Consider the following 16,780-nt stretch of genomic DNA (forward strand, 5'->3'; position numbering starts at 1 on the left):
CACTTGCCTTGGAAAATCTGTGGCAATCACCCAATAAACGGCAACATTTCTGTGATATTTCTGCAGCCAGACTAATGGCCCATCGGATTAACACAGGGGGGGGGGGGAGTCCCTGCAGTCCCATTCAAACTGAATACAGTAGTCTAAGGACAGAGAGATGAAGCTACATTAAGAATCAGAAAACTCCACCAATCCATTAATGTCCAGATAATTGGTTGATGCTTCACTGCTAACCACCAATCTGCCTGCTAATTACCCTGGTTGTACCCACGATTCATTCATATTTCACCATTCTGTCGTTTCTTACCTACTGACTGCTAGACAACCACAACTGGAGTGCCTATTACAATCCTAAAAGCAGCTAGCTCAGCTAAAATAATAGAATATTTAGTGTTTTCTCCTGAATGGGGTATTATAATAAACAATAGTAGCGCAGGAGCTAAGCAAAAGTATATCTATATCCTACTTATATTGTAGCTCCATGTGAATTTTTTTTTAGTAATTATCTAAAAACGTGTAGCGGGCGAACCCCTGGGGTACTATAATTACTGATGCTGCTGTCACCTGTGAGGCTAACAAGAGGCCTGAGCCTCCGCCACTGGGAGCCTGGGGTATACTTACACTGGGTGCAGCGCCTCCACTGATGAGGGATCCCAACGTGGTGGGAGTGTGCCCTCACTAGAACAACCAACATATACAGTAAATGCATTCACAGTTAGATAAAACGGTATTTACTAGGCAGTTACTATACTTATGCATAACTCTCATTGCAGAACATCAATACATCCCCCTGAATGAATAGCATTACAACATCACACATGTTAATCATTGCATCCCCTTTGTCCTTGAGTAGCATCCTCCCCCTGGTGTAAAGTGGGCACTTAACCCTCTGAGTGTCCACAAACAAAGTGAGTGTGAGGGATAGTGCTTCCCTGTGTTGGGGCCCGTTGGTGCACTTAATATACTACCTAGTCCTGATCAGGATAATCCTTTGGAATCAGCAACTCTGCACTGTGATCCCACGGCGCGACACACTGGTCCTTGCAGAGATGAGTATACTGTCTGACTCCCCAGGGGAGGGATCCCCAGCCGGATGATCCTTTGCACAGTCTCTGCTATGGAGTCAGATATCTTTTCAGCAATCAAGCTGCACTGGCATTCATGCAATGTCCTGCAGCATCTCTCTCTATGAGTATAGTGAAGGAGTCCCTGTCTTAAGGCAGTTCCCTATACCATACAGCAGCGGTGCGCAAACTGTCGGGCGCGCCCCCTTGGGGGGGCGCAAGATTATGTAGGGGGGGTGCGGGCTGCTTGCAGGGAAACCTGGGGGCAGGCAGAGCTGTGCACGGGCGGCCAGAAGCTCCGTGCTGCTGCTTCTATGTGTCTGTGTCTTGCAGAGGGGGCGGGGCTTATCTCTGCACACAGACAGACCTTCCTTCTCTTCCTGTCTGCTTCCCGCAACAGTTTTCAGCAGCATGGGGGGTTGGGGGATCGGAGCATGTTGCCCCCCCCCCAGGAGAAAGTGTGTGTGTATTTGAGTGTGTGTGTGTGTGTGTGTGTGTGTGTGTGTGTGTGTGTGTGTGTGTGTGTGTGTGTGTGTGTGTGTGTGTGTGTGTGTGTGTGTGTATTGAGTTTGTGTGTGTGTGGGGATTGAGTTTGTGTGTGTGGGGGGGGATTTTGTGTGGGGGGGATTGAGTTTGTGTGTGTGTGGGGGGGATTGTGTGTGCGGGGATTGAGTTTGTGTGTGTGGGGGGGATTGTGTGTGTGTGGGGGGATTTTGTGTGTGGGGGGGGATTGAGTGTGTGTGGGGGGGGGGGATTGAGTGTGTGTGGGGGGGGGGGATTGTGTGTGTGGGGGGATTGAGTGTGTGTGTGGGGGGGGATTGTGTGTGTGGGGGGGATTGTGTGTGGGGGGGGGATTGAGTGTGTGTGTGTGTGTGGGGGGGGGAGATTGTGTGTGGGGGGGATTGAGTGTGTGTGTGGGGATTGAGTGTGTGTGTGTGGGGGGATTGAGTGTGTGTGGGGGGATTGAGTGTGTGTGTGGGGGGGGATTGAGTTTGTGTGTGTGGGGGGGGACTGAGTTTGTGTGTGTGGGGGTGGATTGTGTGTGTGTGGGGATTGAGTTTGTGTGTGTGTGTGTGGGGGGGGGGATTGTGTGTGTGTGTGGGGATTGAGTTTGTGTGTGTGTGTGGGGGGGATTGAGTGTGTGTGTGGGGGGGGGGTTGTGTGTGGGGGGGATTGAGTGTGTGTGGGGGGGTTGCGTGTGTGGGGGGATTGAGTGTGTGTGTGGGGGGATTGTGTGTGTGTGGGGGGATTGTGTGTGTGTGCGGGGATTGAGTATGTGTCGGGGGGGATTGTGTGTGTGGGGGGGTTGTGTGTGTGGGGGGGGATTGAGTATGTGTGTGTGTGGGGGGGGGTTGTGTGTGTGTGGGGATTGAGTGTGTGTGTGGGGATTGAGCGTGTGGGAGGATTGAGTGTGTGTGTGTGTGTCGGGGGGGGATTGAGTGTGTGTGTGGGGGGATTGTGTGTGTGTGTGTGTGTGTGAGTGTGTGGGGATTGAGTGTGTGTGTGTGTGTGGGGGGGGGGGAATGAGTGTGTGTGGGGATTGATTGAGTGTATGTGGTGAGTGTATGTGTGGTGATTGATTGAGTGTATGTGGTGAGTGTGTATGTGGTGATTGATTGAGTGTGTGTTGTAATGCAGTGGTCCGCAAACTGGGGGGGCAATGAGGCGCAAGATTATTTAGGGGGGCGCAGGCGGCGTGCGACGAAAACTGGGTGCGCGGGCCGGCAGACGCTGTGCGCGAGGGGCGGCCAAGAAGATGTGCATGGGCGGGCAGCCGAAGATGTGTGCGAGTGACTGAACAGGATAGTGCAGGTGGCGGCAACGTGATGGTGTGTGAGCGCACGCGCAGGGGCTTCGTAGGTACGGGGAGGAGCACGCCCGAGCACGGTGAAGTCAAATGCCCCTCCTTCGGTGTCTGCCCTGCAATAGCGCTGTGTTCCTGCTCTCCTCCGCTGGCAACCTGCATCGCTGCGATCCTCTGCAAGTGAGAGGGTAGGCTGCCACTATATCAATCATACTATGAATGTACAGAAATAATGTAAAAAAAACTGTGAAAACACAACATTGAAAATGGGAAAAAATTAATATTACTGTATGTAGGAGTTTGGATGACAATGGGGATAGCAAGACAAAAAGCATGGAGGGGAAGGAAGAAAAAAAAGGGGGGGGGAGAGGGAAGGGAGGTAGCAAAGAGGTGGATGAATGCCCCCCCAAAGGATTGCCTTTGTGCACGTACGCTCTCCTAAGCTTGGCGCTTGGGGAGACAAACACAATTGACTTTGATGGGTGCTCAGCAGCAGTCAATACACACACAGACACACACAGACACACACACAAATAGCCCTGATCCACGCTTGCAAAATTATGCAGGACACCTGTGCTCATGCTTGGAGAGTTGGTGATGTCACCGCTCTCAGCGGCAGCGTGGACGCAGCCTAATTTTGCAAGCGCGAGCTGTTGAAATATGTAAGTATTTAAACATATTTGGATTTATATTGTATACCGTTTAATAAAGGTTTTTTTTTTTTTTCATGTGATTTTGATTACATCAGGCAGGGGGGGCCCGAGAAATTTTATGGATGAAAAGGGGGGCTCGGCATAAAAAGTTTGCTTACCCCTGTGTTATAGATATAACAGCCTCATAGGCATATACTGTACCATCCATTACGTGTGGACAAAGGCACGTACTGTATGCATCAAGGCAAAAAATGCAATTACTTTCAATGGAATTTGTTCCTTTGATAAATACAGGCATTTTGAGATTTGAGTCCAAAAAATGGTACCACTTTTGTCTAAATATACTGTATAGACTACTTCTAACAGTCTTTTTTAGATGTGATAAAGTGTATTTAATTATTGCGATCGAGCTCTATTGCATCTTAGGAAATTGTATATTTTTAGTAAGTCACATATTGTAGCATCTTGTATTTATATATGAATACATATACAAAAGCAGTATCCCCGGCGCTAGTGAGTTAATGTCCACAATACCATATTCCAATGACAGTCCTTGATTGAGAAACAGTCCTGGCAGATGGGTGGATTCACCAACAAAGTTCTGGATGGATTAGGTGGTCCACAGAAAATAATTCCAGGTAGTTTGTGTAATCAAACAAAAACAGAGACACACCAATTGTGCAGTATAATTAACAACAAAACCCTAACCAAAACGGGAAAAACCCCAACTTACAAGATAAATTCTTGTTGGTTCAGGGAGAGAATCTGTATTAATTCACGTCTTCACCTCGATATCCACGGACCCCACGTGGTTGAACGGGATGATTCTCCTTGTGATGGATGGTGCCTTCACGGATACAGCATGAACCGCAACAGCCGATGTACAAGGAAAATAAAACACAGCCTAGTGTAATACGCAACTACACTTTAATAAACTTAAAAATAACACACTACTCACACTTACAATATGTATGGGCAAGTGGTGCCACTCACGAATGCCGTCCGCAACCTGCTTCCGACCAGGCAGGAACGGAGACCCACACAGTCACACGCGACTCGCCGATTGATGACGTCAGCGGCGCGGGTCACTTCTCCAGCGCCAGATGGGTTCAGCAGTTGGTCGGCACGCACGCACAATACTAAGCTCCTCCCTATGCGTTTCGTGACCATGTGTCACTTCCTCAGGGGATGGTGGAGCTTAGTGGATAGGATACTTAAATACAAGGTGAGATACATAGACTCGCCCACAAATGGGCGGGTACAGTAAGATTGCCAGGGTGCTATAGGAACAAAAAAACAGCTAACAATATAATGGAACGCTGCTGGGGTCATAAGTGCCCTAAATTGCACATTTGTCACAAATAACAATAAAATAATACAATAATGGTATTACCCCATTGTAAAATAATATAAAACGATGAAAAATAGACATTCTGATTTTCTAAGGATCTTTCAAAAAGCTGCCAGACCAAAATCTATATTGAGGCCAAAGGGAGACAGGGTTTTAAGCACGTATATCCAATAACTCTCACGCTTGGATACCAAAGCAAGCCTGTCTCCCCCTCGCCAATTAGACTTTGGGTTCTCAATGCCCATGCAGGTTAGGCCCTCTGGGTTCGGATTGTGTTTTAATCTGAAATGGTTAGAGACACTATGAGTCTCAAGACCCCTTTTGATATTATATATGTGCTCGGCAATTCGCCGCTTGAGGGGTCTCCCAGTTCGGCCTACATACTGCAACCTACATGGGCATTGAAGTAAATACACACAGAAATCGGTCCTATAGTTGATAAATGTGTCTATGTCGTAGCTGATCCCAGTTACATTGGATTTGAAAGATTTACTTTTAACACTGTGTTTAAATCCAACACACTTGGAACATATGTAGTACCCTTTTAGGTCATTAAGCCAGGTGACATGACGGTCTCGAAGACTGTCAAGAGAACAACTAGGGGACAACTGGGACTTTAGATTCTTGGCCCGTCTATACACTATTTTAGGCTTGTCTGGAAGGCAATTTTTAAGAATTGGTCCCTCTGAAAGATACCCCAATGTCTTTTAAAGACCTGGGATATGACGGGAGCCAGACCACTGTAATGAGTTATAAACATGGGAAATTGATCACGTTCTTTAGGTTTGGATCTTGTTAAATCCTTACAGACAATGGTATTCCTGTCTATTCTATCTACTTCAGAGATAGCAAGATCTACATCACGCCTTTTGTATTCTCGTTCCAAGAATCTATCCCTAAGGTCATTGACCTGTTGCTTATAAACTGTATCACTGGAACAATTCCGCTTGATTCTCAGGGCTTGGCCCTTGGGAATATTTTGAAGCCACTTAGGATGGTGGTGGCTGGACACCAATAAATAAGTATTTGCGTCCACTTCTTTATGTTAGGTTTTGGTCTGGATAGTGTTGTTGTCATGTAGAGGGAAAGGTCAAGGAAGTTAATGTTTGATCTATTATGACTGAAAGTGAACCTCAAGTTCAAATCATTGTTATTGAGATATCCCTTAAAAGATTCAAGTTCATCAGATGACCCCCTCCAGACACACAGCACATCATCGATATATCTTTTCCAGAGGACCAGGTTTGCACCAAATGGGTTGCAGGTCCATATGTTATCCGCCTCCCATATGGACATGAACAAATTCGCAGAACTTGGTGCAAACCTGGTGCCCATCGCGGTGCCGCATGTCTGGAGGTAAAAGTCACGATCATGGCAGAAATAATTAGGAGTGAGGATAAACCTAATTCCATCTAAAATGAACAGCCTCAGTTTTGCTCTTACACTTGTTTGGTTTTCGTGTGTATATTATCCATTTTCACATTATTGTCAGTTGGATCTAGCGCTGATAGAGAGTATAATTAGTTAGTTAGTTTGTTGTTCACTTTATATATGAATGTTACATTGTATACTTACGTATATCCACCTTTAAGACCCACTTTAAGACACACTTGCTTAAAGAAGCATTTGAATAGCACTGTGGATATTCTGAACACATGATGCATAAAGCTTGGCCCCCTGCAGACGCACTTACCAGAACTCCCTCGTACTGTCTCTGTACATTCTCCCTACCTACCAATTAGACTGTAAGCTCATCGGGGCAGGGACTCCTCTTCCTTAATGTTACTTTTATGTCTAAAGCACTTATTCCCATGATCTGTTATTTATATTATCTGTTATTTATTTGATTACCACGTGTATTACTAATGTGAAGCGCTATCTACATTAATGGCGCTATATAAATAAAGACATACAATACAATAAATAGCTCATATTTCTGATACATTGGCTGCCTTCTCCTTAAAGTGTCTATGCATATGCATTAGATTTCTGTCAGTGATTTAGTAGTCCTATTTATTTGTACTGTATGCACCTGTTTGTTACTAAATGGATGTGCTTAATTTTGCAGGTACTTGTGTAAACGTTACATACAGCCAATGCCAAATGCTGCCATACAACCACACTGTCTCCAAATCAGTGTCTTCATTCGTCAAGAGCATTGAAATGGAAATGTTCCTCAAGTTCTTCAACTATCTCAATCGCCTCAGCTGCTATCAACACATCATGCTTTTCGGCTGCAGCTTAGCTCTTCCTGAATGCTTCAGTCACGGCGATGACAGGTATTTGGGAACCCAAATCATTCAATGATAACAGCCAGTTGTAGCAGACCAATGGGTATCTAATTAGAGCAAAACCATTCTGTGCTAAACCTGTGAATTAGTAGTTCTGCTTGTATAACAATCTAAATTTGATATATTATTACCTAGAAACGAGTTCCTAAGATGGTAATACAAATTATTATTATTGAAATAATTTCTCAATATTTTGAGTAGTCGTTTCTATTTGTGAGCATGTTCTGAAGTGTTAATGAGATTGTATACTCGTAGAATTTCAGTATTAAAGCATGCACAGTATTGCAAAGTCTATTCATCTTCAGGATTGCGCTGAACTTTTCATATTTATTGGTGGGGAATTGATCGAAATGGCAAATCTGATATTAAAATACAATAACTATAGGTTTAGTAATACTATGCTATTTTTGGAATTATAGGAGATTCTTTAACGTACTATAATATTTAGTACAAATACAATTAAGGTTAGATATGATATTTCGCTGGCATTATACAGTAAGATGGCCATTGAAAAATGACCTTGTGTGCCCCACATACACAGAAAGTGACTAAGAAGCACTGAAAATAGAGAACATATATAATACCAGTTATGCATTAGGAAATATTTGGTAATTTGTTTTGATCTTTTATGCTTTAAAGTGATGGACAAATGGATAGTAACTTGTATATGCTCAGACAATCTTCATGTTTGTAGGAGATATGAAGGGGACATACACTAGGTAAATACATGAAGACACATTGATGCTGTACAGTAATATTCTTTTAGGATTAGAGCTGGGGACGCTGACTAGAGCCTAAAGAAGATTAGTCTTTCTGGCCTTTCCTTGTTCGCCAAATGAAGATTGTCTTCATTAAGCTTAATATATATCAAATCGTCCACGGCACGGTTCTTTTCTTAATGTAATCAGGGTCAAAATAGAATACATCTTTCACAGCATCATTTCAGTCATCGTCAGGTTCCATCAGTCAGGCATATAGTTATAGAGTGGAGAATCCTAGCTTGTTCTTTGCTTGGTGGTAAAGTGATTCTGAATTCCATAAATTCAAGTAAAATCTTTATAATTGTCACTCAAACAGTCTAAACATAGGAATCACTTGTTTTTCTCACTGTCAGCTCAAAATATCTGAAGACTGTTTCTTCATTTAGGTACTGGGAGTGAAAGAACCCCAATGGAGAGTACTCAAACAGGTGCTCGAATCACAGTGTGTTGCAATGGAAGATGTATATGGTGGAGTGAGGAGTGAATGAGTTAAAATAACAATTTAATCGGAGTAATAACTCAACTAAAATGAATGGAACGCTAAGTTACCAGAGAAAATAAGACTCAATAATGAGCCAAAAAAGCGCAGCGAAAATAAAAATACACCAAATCTCATGTGTGAGGTGTGGGCTAGCACCCTTGATGATATGTGCAGGGTGTAGCTAGATGAATGATTCACCTATTGTGGTCTATGTCTGTTGTTGGGAGACACAGGTGCAGCCAATTGGCAAGGGTGGAGTGTCTCTCATACAGGTAGGTATGAGTAGTATCGCCTGTCTACCTGCTAATATGGTGTTAGAAGGCAAATAGACCCGGTAAATTTCAATCGTGATGAACAGTCACAGAGATTACAGTAGCTGCTATATATAGCCAGTAGTAAGGCAATCCGGATCAACAGACCACTGCAGGTGTCCCTGATAAATGCTGTTGTGCAGGGACACTTTATTATCAGTGACCAGGTAACACACACTGGGTATGTTAATCAGTACAATAGACACCCCTGGAAGGTGTGTCTATTGTGTGCACAGAAAAAAGGTGACTGCTGCCACAATGGATAAAAATAGGAGAGTATTACACAAGTAGTGTCTACTCACACTTGAATGGATAAAAACAACATGAGGATGTAGTAGCATAAAAATCGCAGTAGCCGTGGTAATGCTGAGTCACTGTACACCTACTTGCTAATGCTTGGTGTATCAAGGATGGCCACGGGTGCTGCTACAGTTACAAGTATTAAGCTTAATGCTTCTTTCTAGCTCCGTGTGGAGGAGCTAGTATGGGACTGGACACGCTCCGATCACGAGCGTTGGTCCCGCCCCCTTGACGTAATGACGTCAATGCCGACATACGTTTGACAAAGGGACCTGTTCCCGAAACGCGTCAGAGTAACCCTGTACCCCTCACTTGTTATTTAATAAACATTTTTAACGTTTTTGCTGGTTTGTGGCCCCCTTCTCTGATACTGCTGTGCTCCGTTTCTTTGGACCCCATGGGACATCTACCTTATGTAGCAAATAAAGCAGCATTTTTAGCATATGCATGTTAGCATTAATGTATCAGGTTTTCCCCTCTTGCATCTGTGTGCTCTATGTTGTGGTTGCATGGAGCATTAGGAAGGTATAGAGAGGAATTACATAATGCTTCCATTATTACAGTATGTATCAGTAGTGTCTGCATCGTGGGCTGTCATTTTTCTCAATGTAAAATCTGCTATTACCTGGTATGCCATAGTTAAATGCACTTTGCTTCATAACCTGTAATAGAATCGTACTGGTCTCACCTTTATGGTAACAAGGGAAATCATCCTTTTCTTCAACTGTTAACTCAAGGGAGCGCAAACTTTTGAAGCTGCGCAACCCCTTCCCCTGAGCTTCCCCTCCCCGGCTCTCACGCCCCCCCCCCCCTCACCTTATAACTGCGTCAAATGACGCTGCGGGGTCATGTGACGTCACGTGACCCGCGGCATCATTTGACGCATGTGACGTCACATGGCCCCGCGGCGTCATGCCGCGTAGCCATGGCGACGCGTCACACAGCCGGCTGAATCCCAGTAAGTGGAGTGTTGCAGGGGCCTCCCACGATCCCCCGGCATTTAATTAAATGCCTGGGGGAAGAGCGCAGGGCCTCTGCAACTGCCCGCGCCCCCCCAGAAAAATCTCCCGCCCCCCCCCAGTTTGCATACTCCTGTGTTAACTAATCCATTTACTGTTCGACCTGAGAGTCTACCACTTCTTGCTGTTATCCCAAAGTGGCTTATCTTTAGTGGAGAAAGACGGTTTCACCCTGTAAAATAAGTGTCATCCCTTTACTAGCTAAAAGAGGCTGCAGTATTCTGTGGTGTTTTCTGTCCTTTGTAATAGAATGAAAATTAACTGGAATTCAAATTATTATTGGAAACCATATTTCTTGTATATACTCGGGTTTTTCAGCGTTAGCAGCAATCCCAGGAAAAATGTACATTTATTGGTGTGCATAATTAGAACTAGAGTGTCCTCTGGTGCTGAACCTCACTATTTTCAGGGTTGGGGGCCCTGTGCCTCCCGAGATAATTACAGTCACATCTGCTGGTGCTCCTCATGGAGAATCCAAAATGGCCTGCTAGTATCAACCAATAGAAAGTTGCAAACAATGATGCTGCGTCTTCCTATTAGCCCCTGGATCACATGAGATTTGGCTGCCATATTGCTTCCCCAGAAGGGAGCAAAGGCATCAGTGAGTGCACAATTCATTATCTCAGTTATCCGGAGCTGAAAATACCAAGTTTAGAACTGGAAGACACCCTGGTCCCAATGATATAAAACAAGTACATTATTAAAAAAAATTCCCGGGGGGCACGCACACTGCGTCGACGGGGATGGAAGCATAAAAGTGTTTGAAATACCTTCCCCTGTTGGCGGAATCTTCTGAGATGCCTCTCAGGAAGGAGAGGAAGCCGAGGCCTCCCCCGGTGTCCCGTTATTTCTCAAACAGGATCCCTTGCAGCCAAAATTCAAGATGGTGCGTGCATGCGCACCCACAGCAACATCAGCAGCCTCAAGAACCTCAACAAGAAGAAAACTTTAACCAGCCAGCCCAGGAACAAGACACAGAAGTGAACACCCAAATCACTCCAAAAGCCCTTCAATAATTATTTAAGGAGAGGCAGGGTTTTTTCCAAGTGGCCCTGGACAAAGCTGTTGCAGAATTCAGGTCAGATCTTTCTGCCCTGACAGAACGGACATCGCAGCAGGAGAATAAACTCAAAGATTCCCTGCAGATCCAGGGTTCAATGGAAAACTAGTTATTGTATGTATGTACAGTCATGTGAAAAAGAAAGTACACCCTCTTTGAATTCCATGGTTTTACATATCTGGACATAATATCAATCATCTGTTCCTTAGCAGGTCTTAAAATTGAGTAAATACAACCTCAGATGAACAACAACACATGACATATTACACCGTGTCATGATTTATTTAACAAAAATAAAGCCAAAATGGAGAAGCTATGTGTGAAAAACTAAGTACACCCTTACCTCTTCCATAGGAGTTACGATGCTAAGTAGCAGACAGGTGCTGCTAATCAAATGCCCTGGATTAATTGATCATCAGCAAGTGTGACCACCTCTATAAAATCCGAAGTTTTAGCAGTTTGCTGGTCTGGAGCATTCAGGTGTGTGTTAACACAATGCCAAGGAGGAAAGACATCAGCAATGATCTTAGAGAAGCAATTGTTCCTGCCCATCAATCTGGGAAGGGTTATAAGGCCATTTCCAAACAATTTAAAGTCCATTCTACAGTGAGAAAGATTATTCAAAATTGGAAAACATTCAAGACAGCTGCCAATCTTCCCAGGAGTGGACATCCCAGCAAATTCACCCCAAGGTCAGACCGTGCAATGCTCAGAGAAATTGCAAAATACCCAAGAGTTACATCTCAGACTCTACAGGCCTCAGTTAGCATGTTAAATGTTAAAGTTCATGACAGTACAATTAGAAAAAGACTGAACAAGTATGGTTTGTTTGGAAGGGTTGCCAGGAGAAAGCCTCTTCTCTCTAAAAAGAACATGGCAGCACTGATTAGGTTTGCAAAGTTGCATCTGAACAAACCACAAGGCTTCAGGAACAATGTCCTTTGGATAGACGAGGCCAAAGTGGAGATGTTTGGCCATAATGCACAGCGCCACGTTTGGCGAAAACCAAACACAGCATATCAGCACAAACACCTCATACCAGCTGTCAAGCACAGTGGTGGAGGGGTGATGATTTGGGATTGTTTTTGCAGCCACAGGACCTGGGAACCTTGCTGTCATTGAGTCGACCATGAACTCCTCTGTATACCAAAGTATTCTAGAGTCAAATGTGAAGCCATCTGTCCGACAGCTAAAGCTTGGCTGAAATTGGGTCATGCAACAGGACAATGATCCCAAGCACACTAGCAAATCTACAACAGAATGGCTGAAAAAGAAAAGAATCAAGGTGTTGCAATGGCCCAGTCAAAGTCCAGACCTCAACCCGATTGAAATGCTGGGGCTGGACCTTAAGAGAGCTGTGCATAAACAAATGTCCACAAACCTCAATGAACTGAAGCAACGTTGTAAAGAAGAGTGGGCCAAAATTCCTCCACAACGATGTGAGAGACTGATAAAGTCATACAGGAAACGATTACTTCAAGTTATTGCTGCTAAAGGTGGTTCTACAAACTATTGAATCATAAGGCGTACTTAGTTTTTCACGCATGGCTTCTCCACTTTGGCTTTATTTTTGTTAAATAAATCATGACACAGTGTAATATGTCGTGTTGTTGTCTATCAGAGGTTGTATTTACCTAATTTTAAGACCTGCTAAGGAACAGTTGATTGTTATTATGCCCTGATATGTAAATCCAATGTATTCAAAGAGGGTGTTCTTTCTTTTTCACGTCTGTATGTATGTCTTTATTTATATAGCGCCATTAATGTACATAATGCTGTGCCGGCCTTTATTCTTAAACTTCTCGGGGGCATTGTGGTTGCATCTCACGGTAGTAATACACGTGACAATCATATAAAAACAAATAATACATTTAAAGACTTAACGATGAAATCAGGAGCTTGAAAGATAACGTCGACGACTTGGAAAATCGGGAAAGAAGACAGAACCTCAGGGTAAGGAATGTCCCGGAAGAAATTGACCCAGATGACTTGCAACCCTATTTAATAAAACTATTTACCCAAATAGCCCCGTCTCTCCTAACAAGCGATATACATATGGACAGAACACACCGTGCCCTGGGTCCAAGGTTCCTGTTTTCCCCCATCCTTACCCTTACATGTGGGGATGTTGCGGCAGGGCGACGGAGTCGCCGGTGGCTCCCGCCTAGGGCGCCGCCATGTTGGGCGCGCGCGCACGATCACAGAGTTGCGCATGCGCAGAAGCGGCGAGTACAAGTTAGGGGTCCTTGCAGAGTAAGGCAAGCAAGGGGCACCTTGTGGCGGCCATTAGAGTCGCGCATGCACAGTGTCCTATGCGCACGCAGTCGCAATGTTAATTGTGCAGCCGAGAGACTACAACTCCCATGAGGCTTAGGGAGAAGGCTGACTGTGACACTCAATAGCCAATAGGATGACTGGATTGCTTCTGGAGGAAGGAAAGACTACTGCCTGCTTGGAGAGGAAGTGAGGAGTCAAGACCTGGACACTCAAGGTGCAGGTAGTGTCCATGGAGCAGTGCTCCAGGGACTAGGCCAGCGGTATACCCCCAGGGCCCAGTTAGTCCCCTGAGACACTGTAGAACATTGCTGTATGGCAGGGGTAAGCAAACGTTTTATGCCGAGCCCCCTTTTCATCCATAAAATTTCTCGGGCCCCCCTGCCTGATGTAATCAAAATCACATGAAAAAAAAACCTTTATTAAACAGTATACAATATAAATCCAAATATGTTTAAATACTTACATATTTCAACAGCTCGCGCTTGCAAAATTAGGCTGCGTCCATGCTGCCGCTGAGAGCGGTGACATCACCAACTCTCCAAGCATGAGCACAGGTGTCCTGCATAATTTTGCAAGCGTGGATCGGGGCTATTTGTGTGTGTGTGTCTGTGTGTGTCTGTGTGTGTGTATTGACTGCTGCTGAGCACACATCAAAGTCAATTTTGTTTGTCTCCCCAAGCGCCAAGCTTGGGAGAGCGTACGTGCACAAAGGCAATCCTTTGGGGGGGCATTCATCCACCTCTTTGCTACCTCCCTTCCCTCTCCCCCCCCTTTTTTTTCTTCCTTCCCCTCCATGCTTTTTGTCTTGCTATCCCCATTGTCATCCAAACTCCTACATACAGTAATATTAATTTTTTCCCATTTTCAATGTTGTGTTTTTACAGTTTTTTTACATTATTTCTGTACATTCATAGTATGATTGATATAGTGGCAGCCTACCCTCTCACTTGCAGAGGATCGCAGCGAAGCAGGTTGGCAGCGGAGGAGAGGAGGAACACAGCGCTATTGCAGGGCAGACACCGAAGGAGGGGCGTTTGACTTCACCGTGCCCTCCCCGTATCTCCGAAGCCCCTGCGCGTGCGCTCACACACCATCATGTTGCCGCCACCTGCACTATCCTGTTCAGCCACCCGCACACATCTTCAGCTGCCCGCCCGTGCACATCTTCTGGCCGCCCCTTGCGCACAGCGTCTGCCGGCCCGCGCACCCAGTTTTCGTCGCACGCCGCCTGCGCCCCCCTAAATAATCTTGCGCCTCATTGCCCCCCCAGTTTGCGGACCACTGCATTACAACACACACTCAATCAATCAATCACCACACATACACTCACCACATACACTCAATCAATCACACACACACTCATCCCCCCCCCACACACACTCAATCCCTCCCCCCCACACACACACCACACACACAATCCCACACACACACTCAATCCCCCCCGACACACACACACACACACACACACACACACACACACACACACACACACACACACACACACACACACACACACAATCCCCCCACACACTCAATCCCCCACACACTCAATCCCCCCACACACTAATCCCCACACACACTCAATCCCCACACACACTCAATCCCACACACACACAATCCCCCCCCCCACACACAATCCCCCACACACACAATCCCCCCTGACACACACTCAATCCCCCCCACACACACAATCCCCCCCACACACACACAATCCCCCCCACACACACACTCAATCCCCCCCACACACTCACTCAATCCCCCCCACACACACAACCCCTTTCCCCCACACACACACTCAATCCCCCCCACACACACACAATCCCCCCCACACACAATCCCCCCCCCCACACACACACAAACTCAATCCCCACACACACACACAATCCCCCCCCACACACACACACAAACTCAATCCCCACACACACACACACTACCCCCCCCCACACACAATCCCCCCCACACACAGAAACTCAATCCCCCCCACACACACACAAACTCAATCCCTCCCCACACACACACACTCAATCCCCCCACACACACTCAATCCCCCCCCACACACACTCAATCCCCACACACACACTCAATCCCCCCCCCACACACACACTCAACCCCCCCCACACACACACAATCCCCCCACACACACACAATCCCCCCCCCACACACACTCAATCCCCCCACACACACACACTCAATCCTCCCCACACACACAATCCCCCCCCACACACACTCAATCCCCCCACACACACACACAACCCCCCCCATACACACAATCCCCCCCCCACACACACAATCCCCCCCCCCCCACACACACACAAACTCAATCCCCCACACACACACAATCCCCCCCACCACACAATCCCCCACACACAATCCCCCCACACACACACTCAAATACACACACACACTTTCCCTGAGGGGGGGGGGACATGCTCCGATCCCCGAACCCCCCATGCTGCTGAAAACTGTTGCGGGGAAGCAGACAGGAAGAGAAGGAGAGAAGCCCCACCCCCTCTGCAAGACACAGACAGCACAGAGCTTCTGGCCGCCTGTGCACAGCTCTGCCCGCCCCCAGGTTTCCCTGCAAGCAGCCCACGCCCCCCTACATAATCTTGCGCCCCCGCAAGGGGCGCGTCCGACAGTTTGCGCACCGCTGCTGTATGGTATAGGGAACTGCCTTAAGACAGGGACTCCTTCACTATACTCATAGAGAGAGAGATGCTGCAGGACATTGCATGAATGCCAGTGCAGCTTGATTGCTGAAAAGATATCTGACTCCATAGCAGAGACTGTGCAAAGGATCATCCGGCTGGGGATCCCTCCCCTGGGGAGTCAGACAGTATACTCATCTCTGCAAGGACCAGTGCGTCGCGCCGTGGGATCACAGTGCAGAGTTGCTGATTCCAAAGGATTATCCTGATCAGGACTATGATCAGGAGGTAGTATATTAAGTGCACCAACGGGCCCCAACACAGGGAAGCACTATCCCTCACACTCGCTTTGTTTGTGGACACTCGGAGGGTTAAGTGCCCACTTTACACCAGGGGGAGGATGCTACTCAAGGACAAACGGGATGCAATGATTAACATGTGTGATGTTGTAATGCTATTCATTCAGGGGGATGTATTGATGTTCTGCAATGAGAGTTATGCATAAGTATAGTAACTGCCTAGTAAATACCGTTTTATCTAACTGTGAGTGCATTTACTGTATATGTTGGTTGTTCTAGTGAGGGCACACTCCCACCACGTTGGGATCCCTCATCAGTGGAGGTGCTGCACCCAGTGTAAGTATACCCCAGGCTCCCAGTGGCGGAGGCTCAGGCCTCTTGTTAGCCTCACAGGTGACAGCAGCATCAGTAGTTATAGTACCCCAGGGGTTCACCCGCTACACTTTTTTATATAATTACTA

General features: G+C 46.2%; 1 protein-coding gene across 1 annotated transcript in view; it reads left to right on the forward strand.

Annotated features, from left to right (window-relative positions):
• The window catches only part of CORIN (corin, serine peptidase), a 330,632-nt gene that overhangs the window by 154,580 nt on the left and 159,272 nt on the right, over positions 1-16,780 (forward strand). The window contains exon 4 of the mRNA XM_075566957.1: positions 6,941-7,151. Within this exon, the coding sequence (XP_075423072.1) occupies positions 6,941-7,151 (211 nt within the window). The remainder of the gene's footprint in view (positions 1-6,940; positions 7,152-16,780) is intronic.

The sequence above is a fragment of the Ascaphus truei genome, chromosome 1, assembly GCF_040206685.1.
Source record: "Ascaphus truei isolate aAscTru1 chromosome 1, aAscTru1.hap1, whole genome shotgun sequence".
Taxonomy (NCBI): Eukaryota; Metazoa; Chordata; class Amphibia; order Anura; family Ascaphidae; genus Ascaphus; species Ascaphus truei.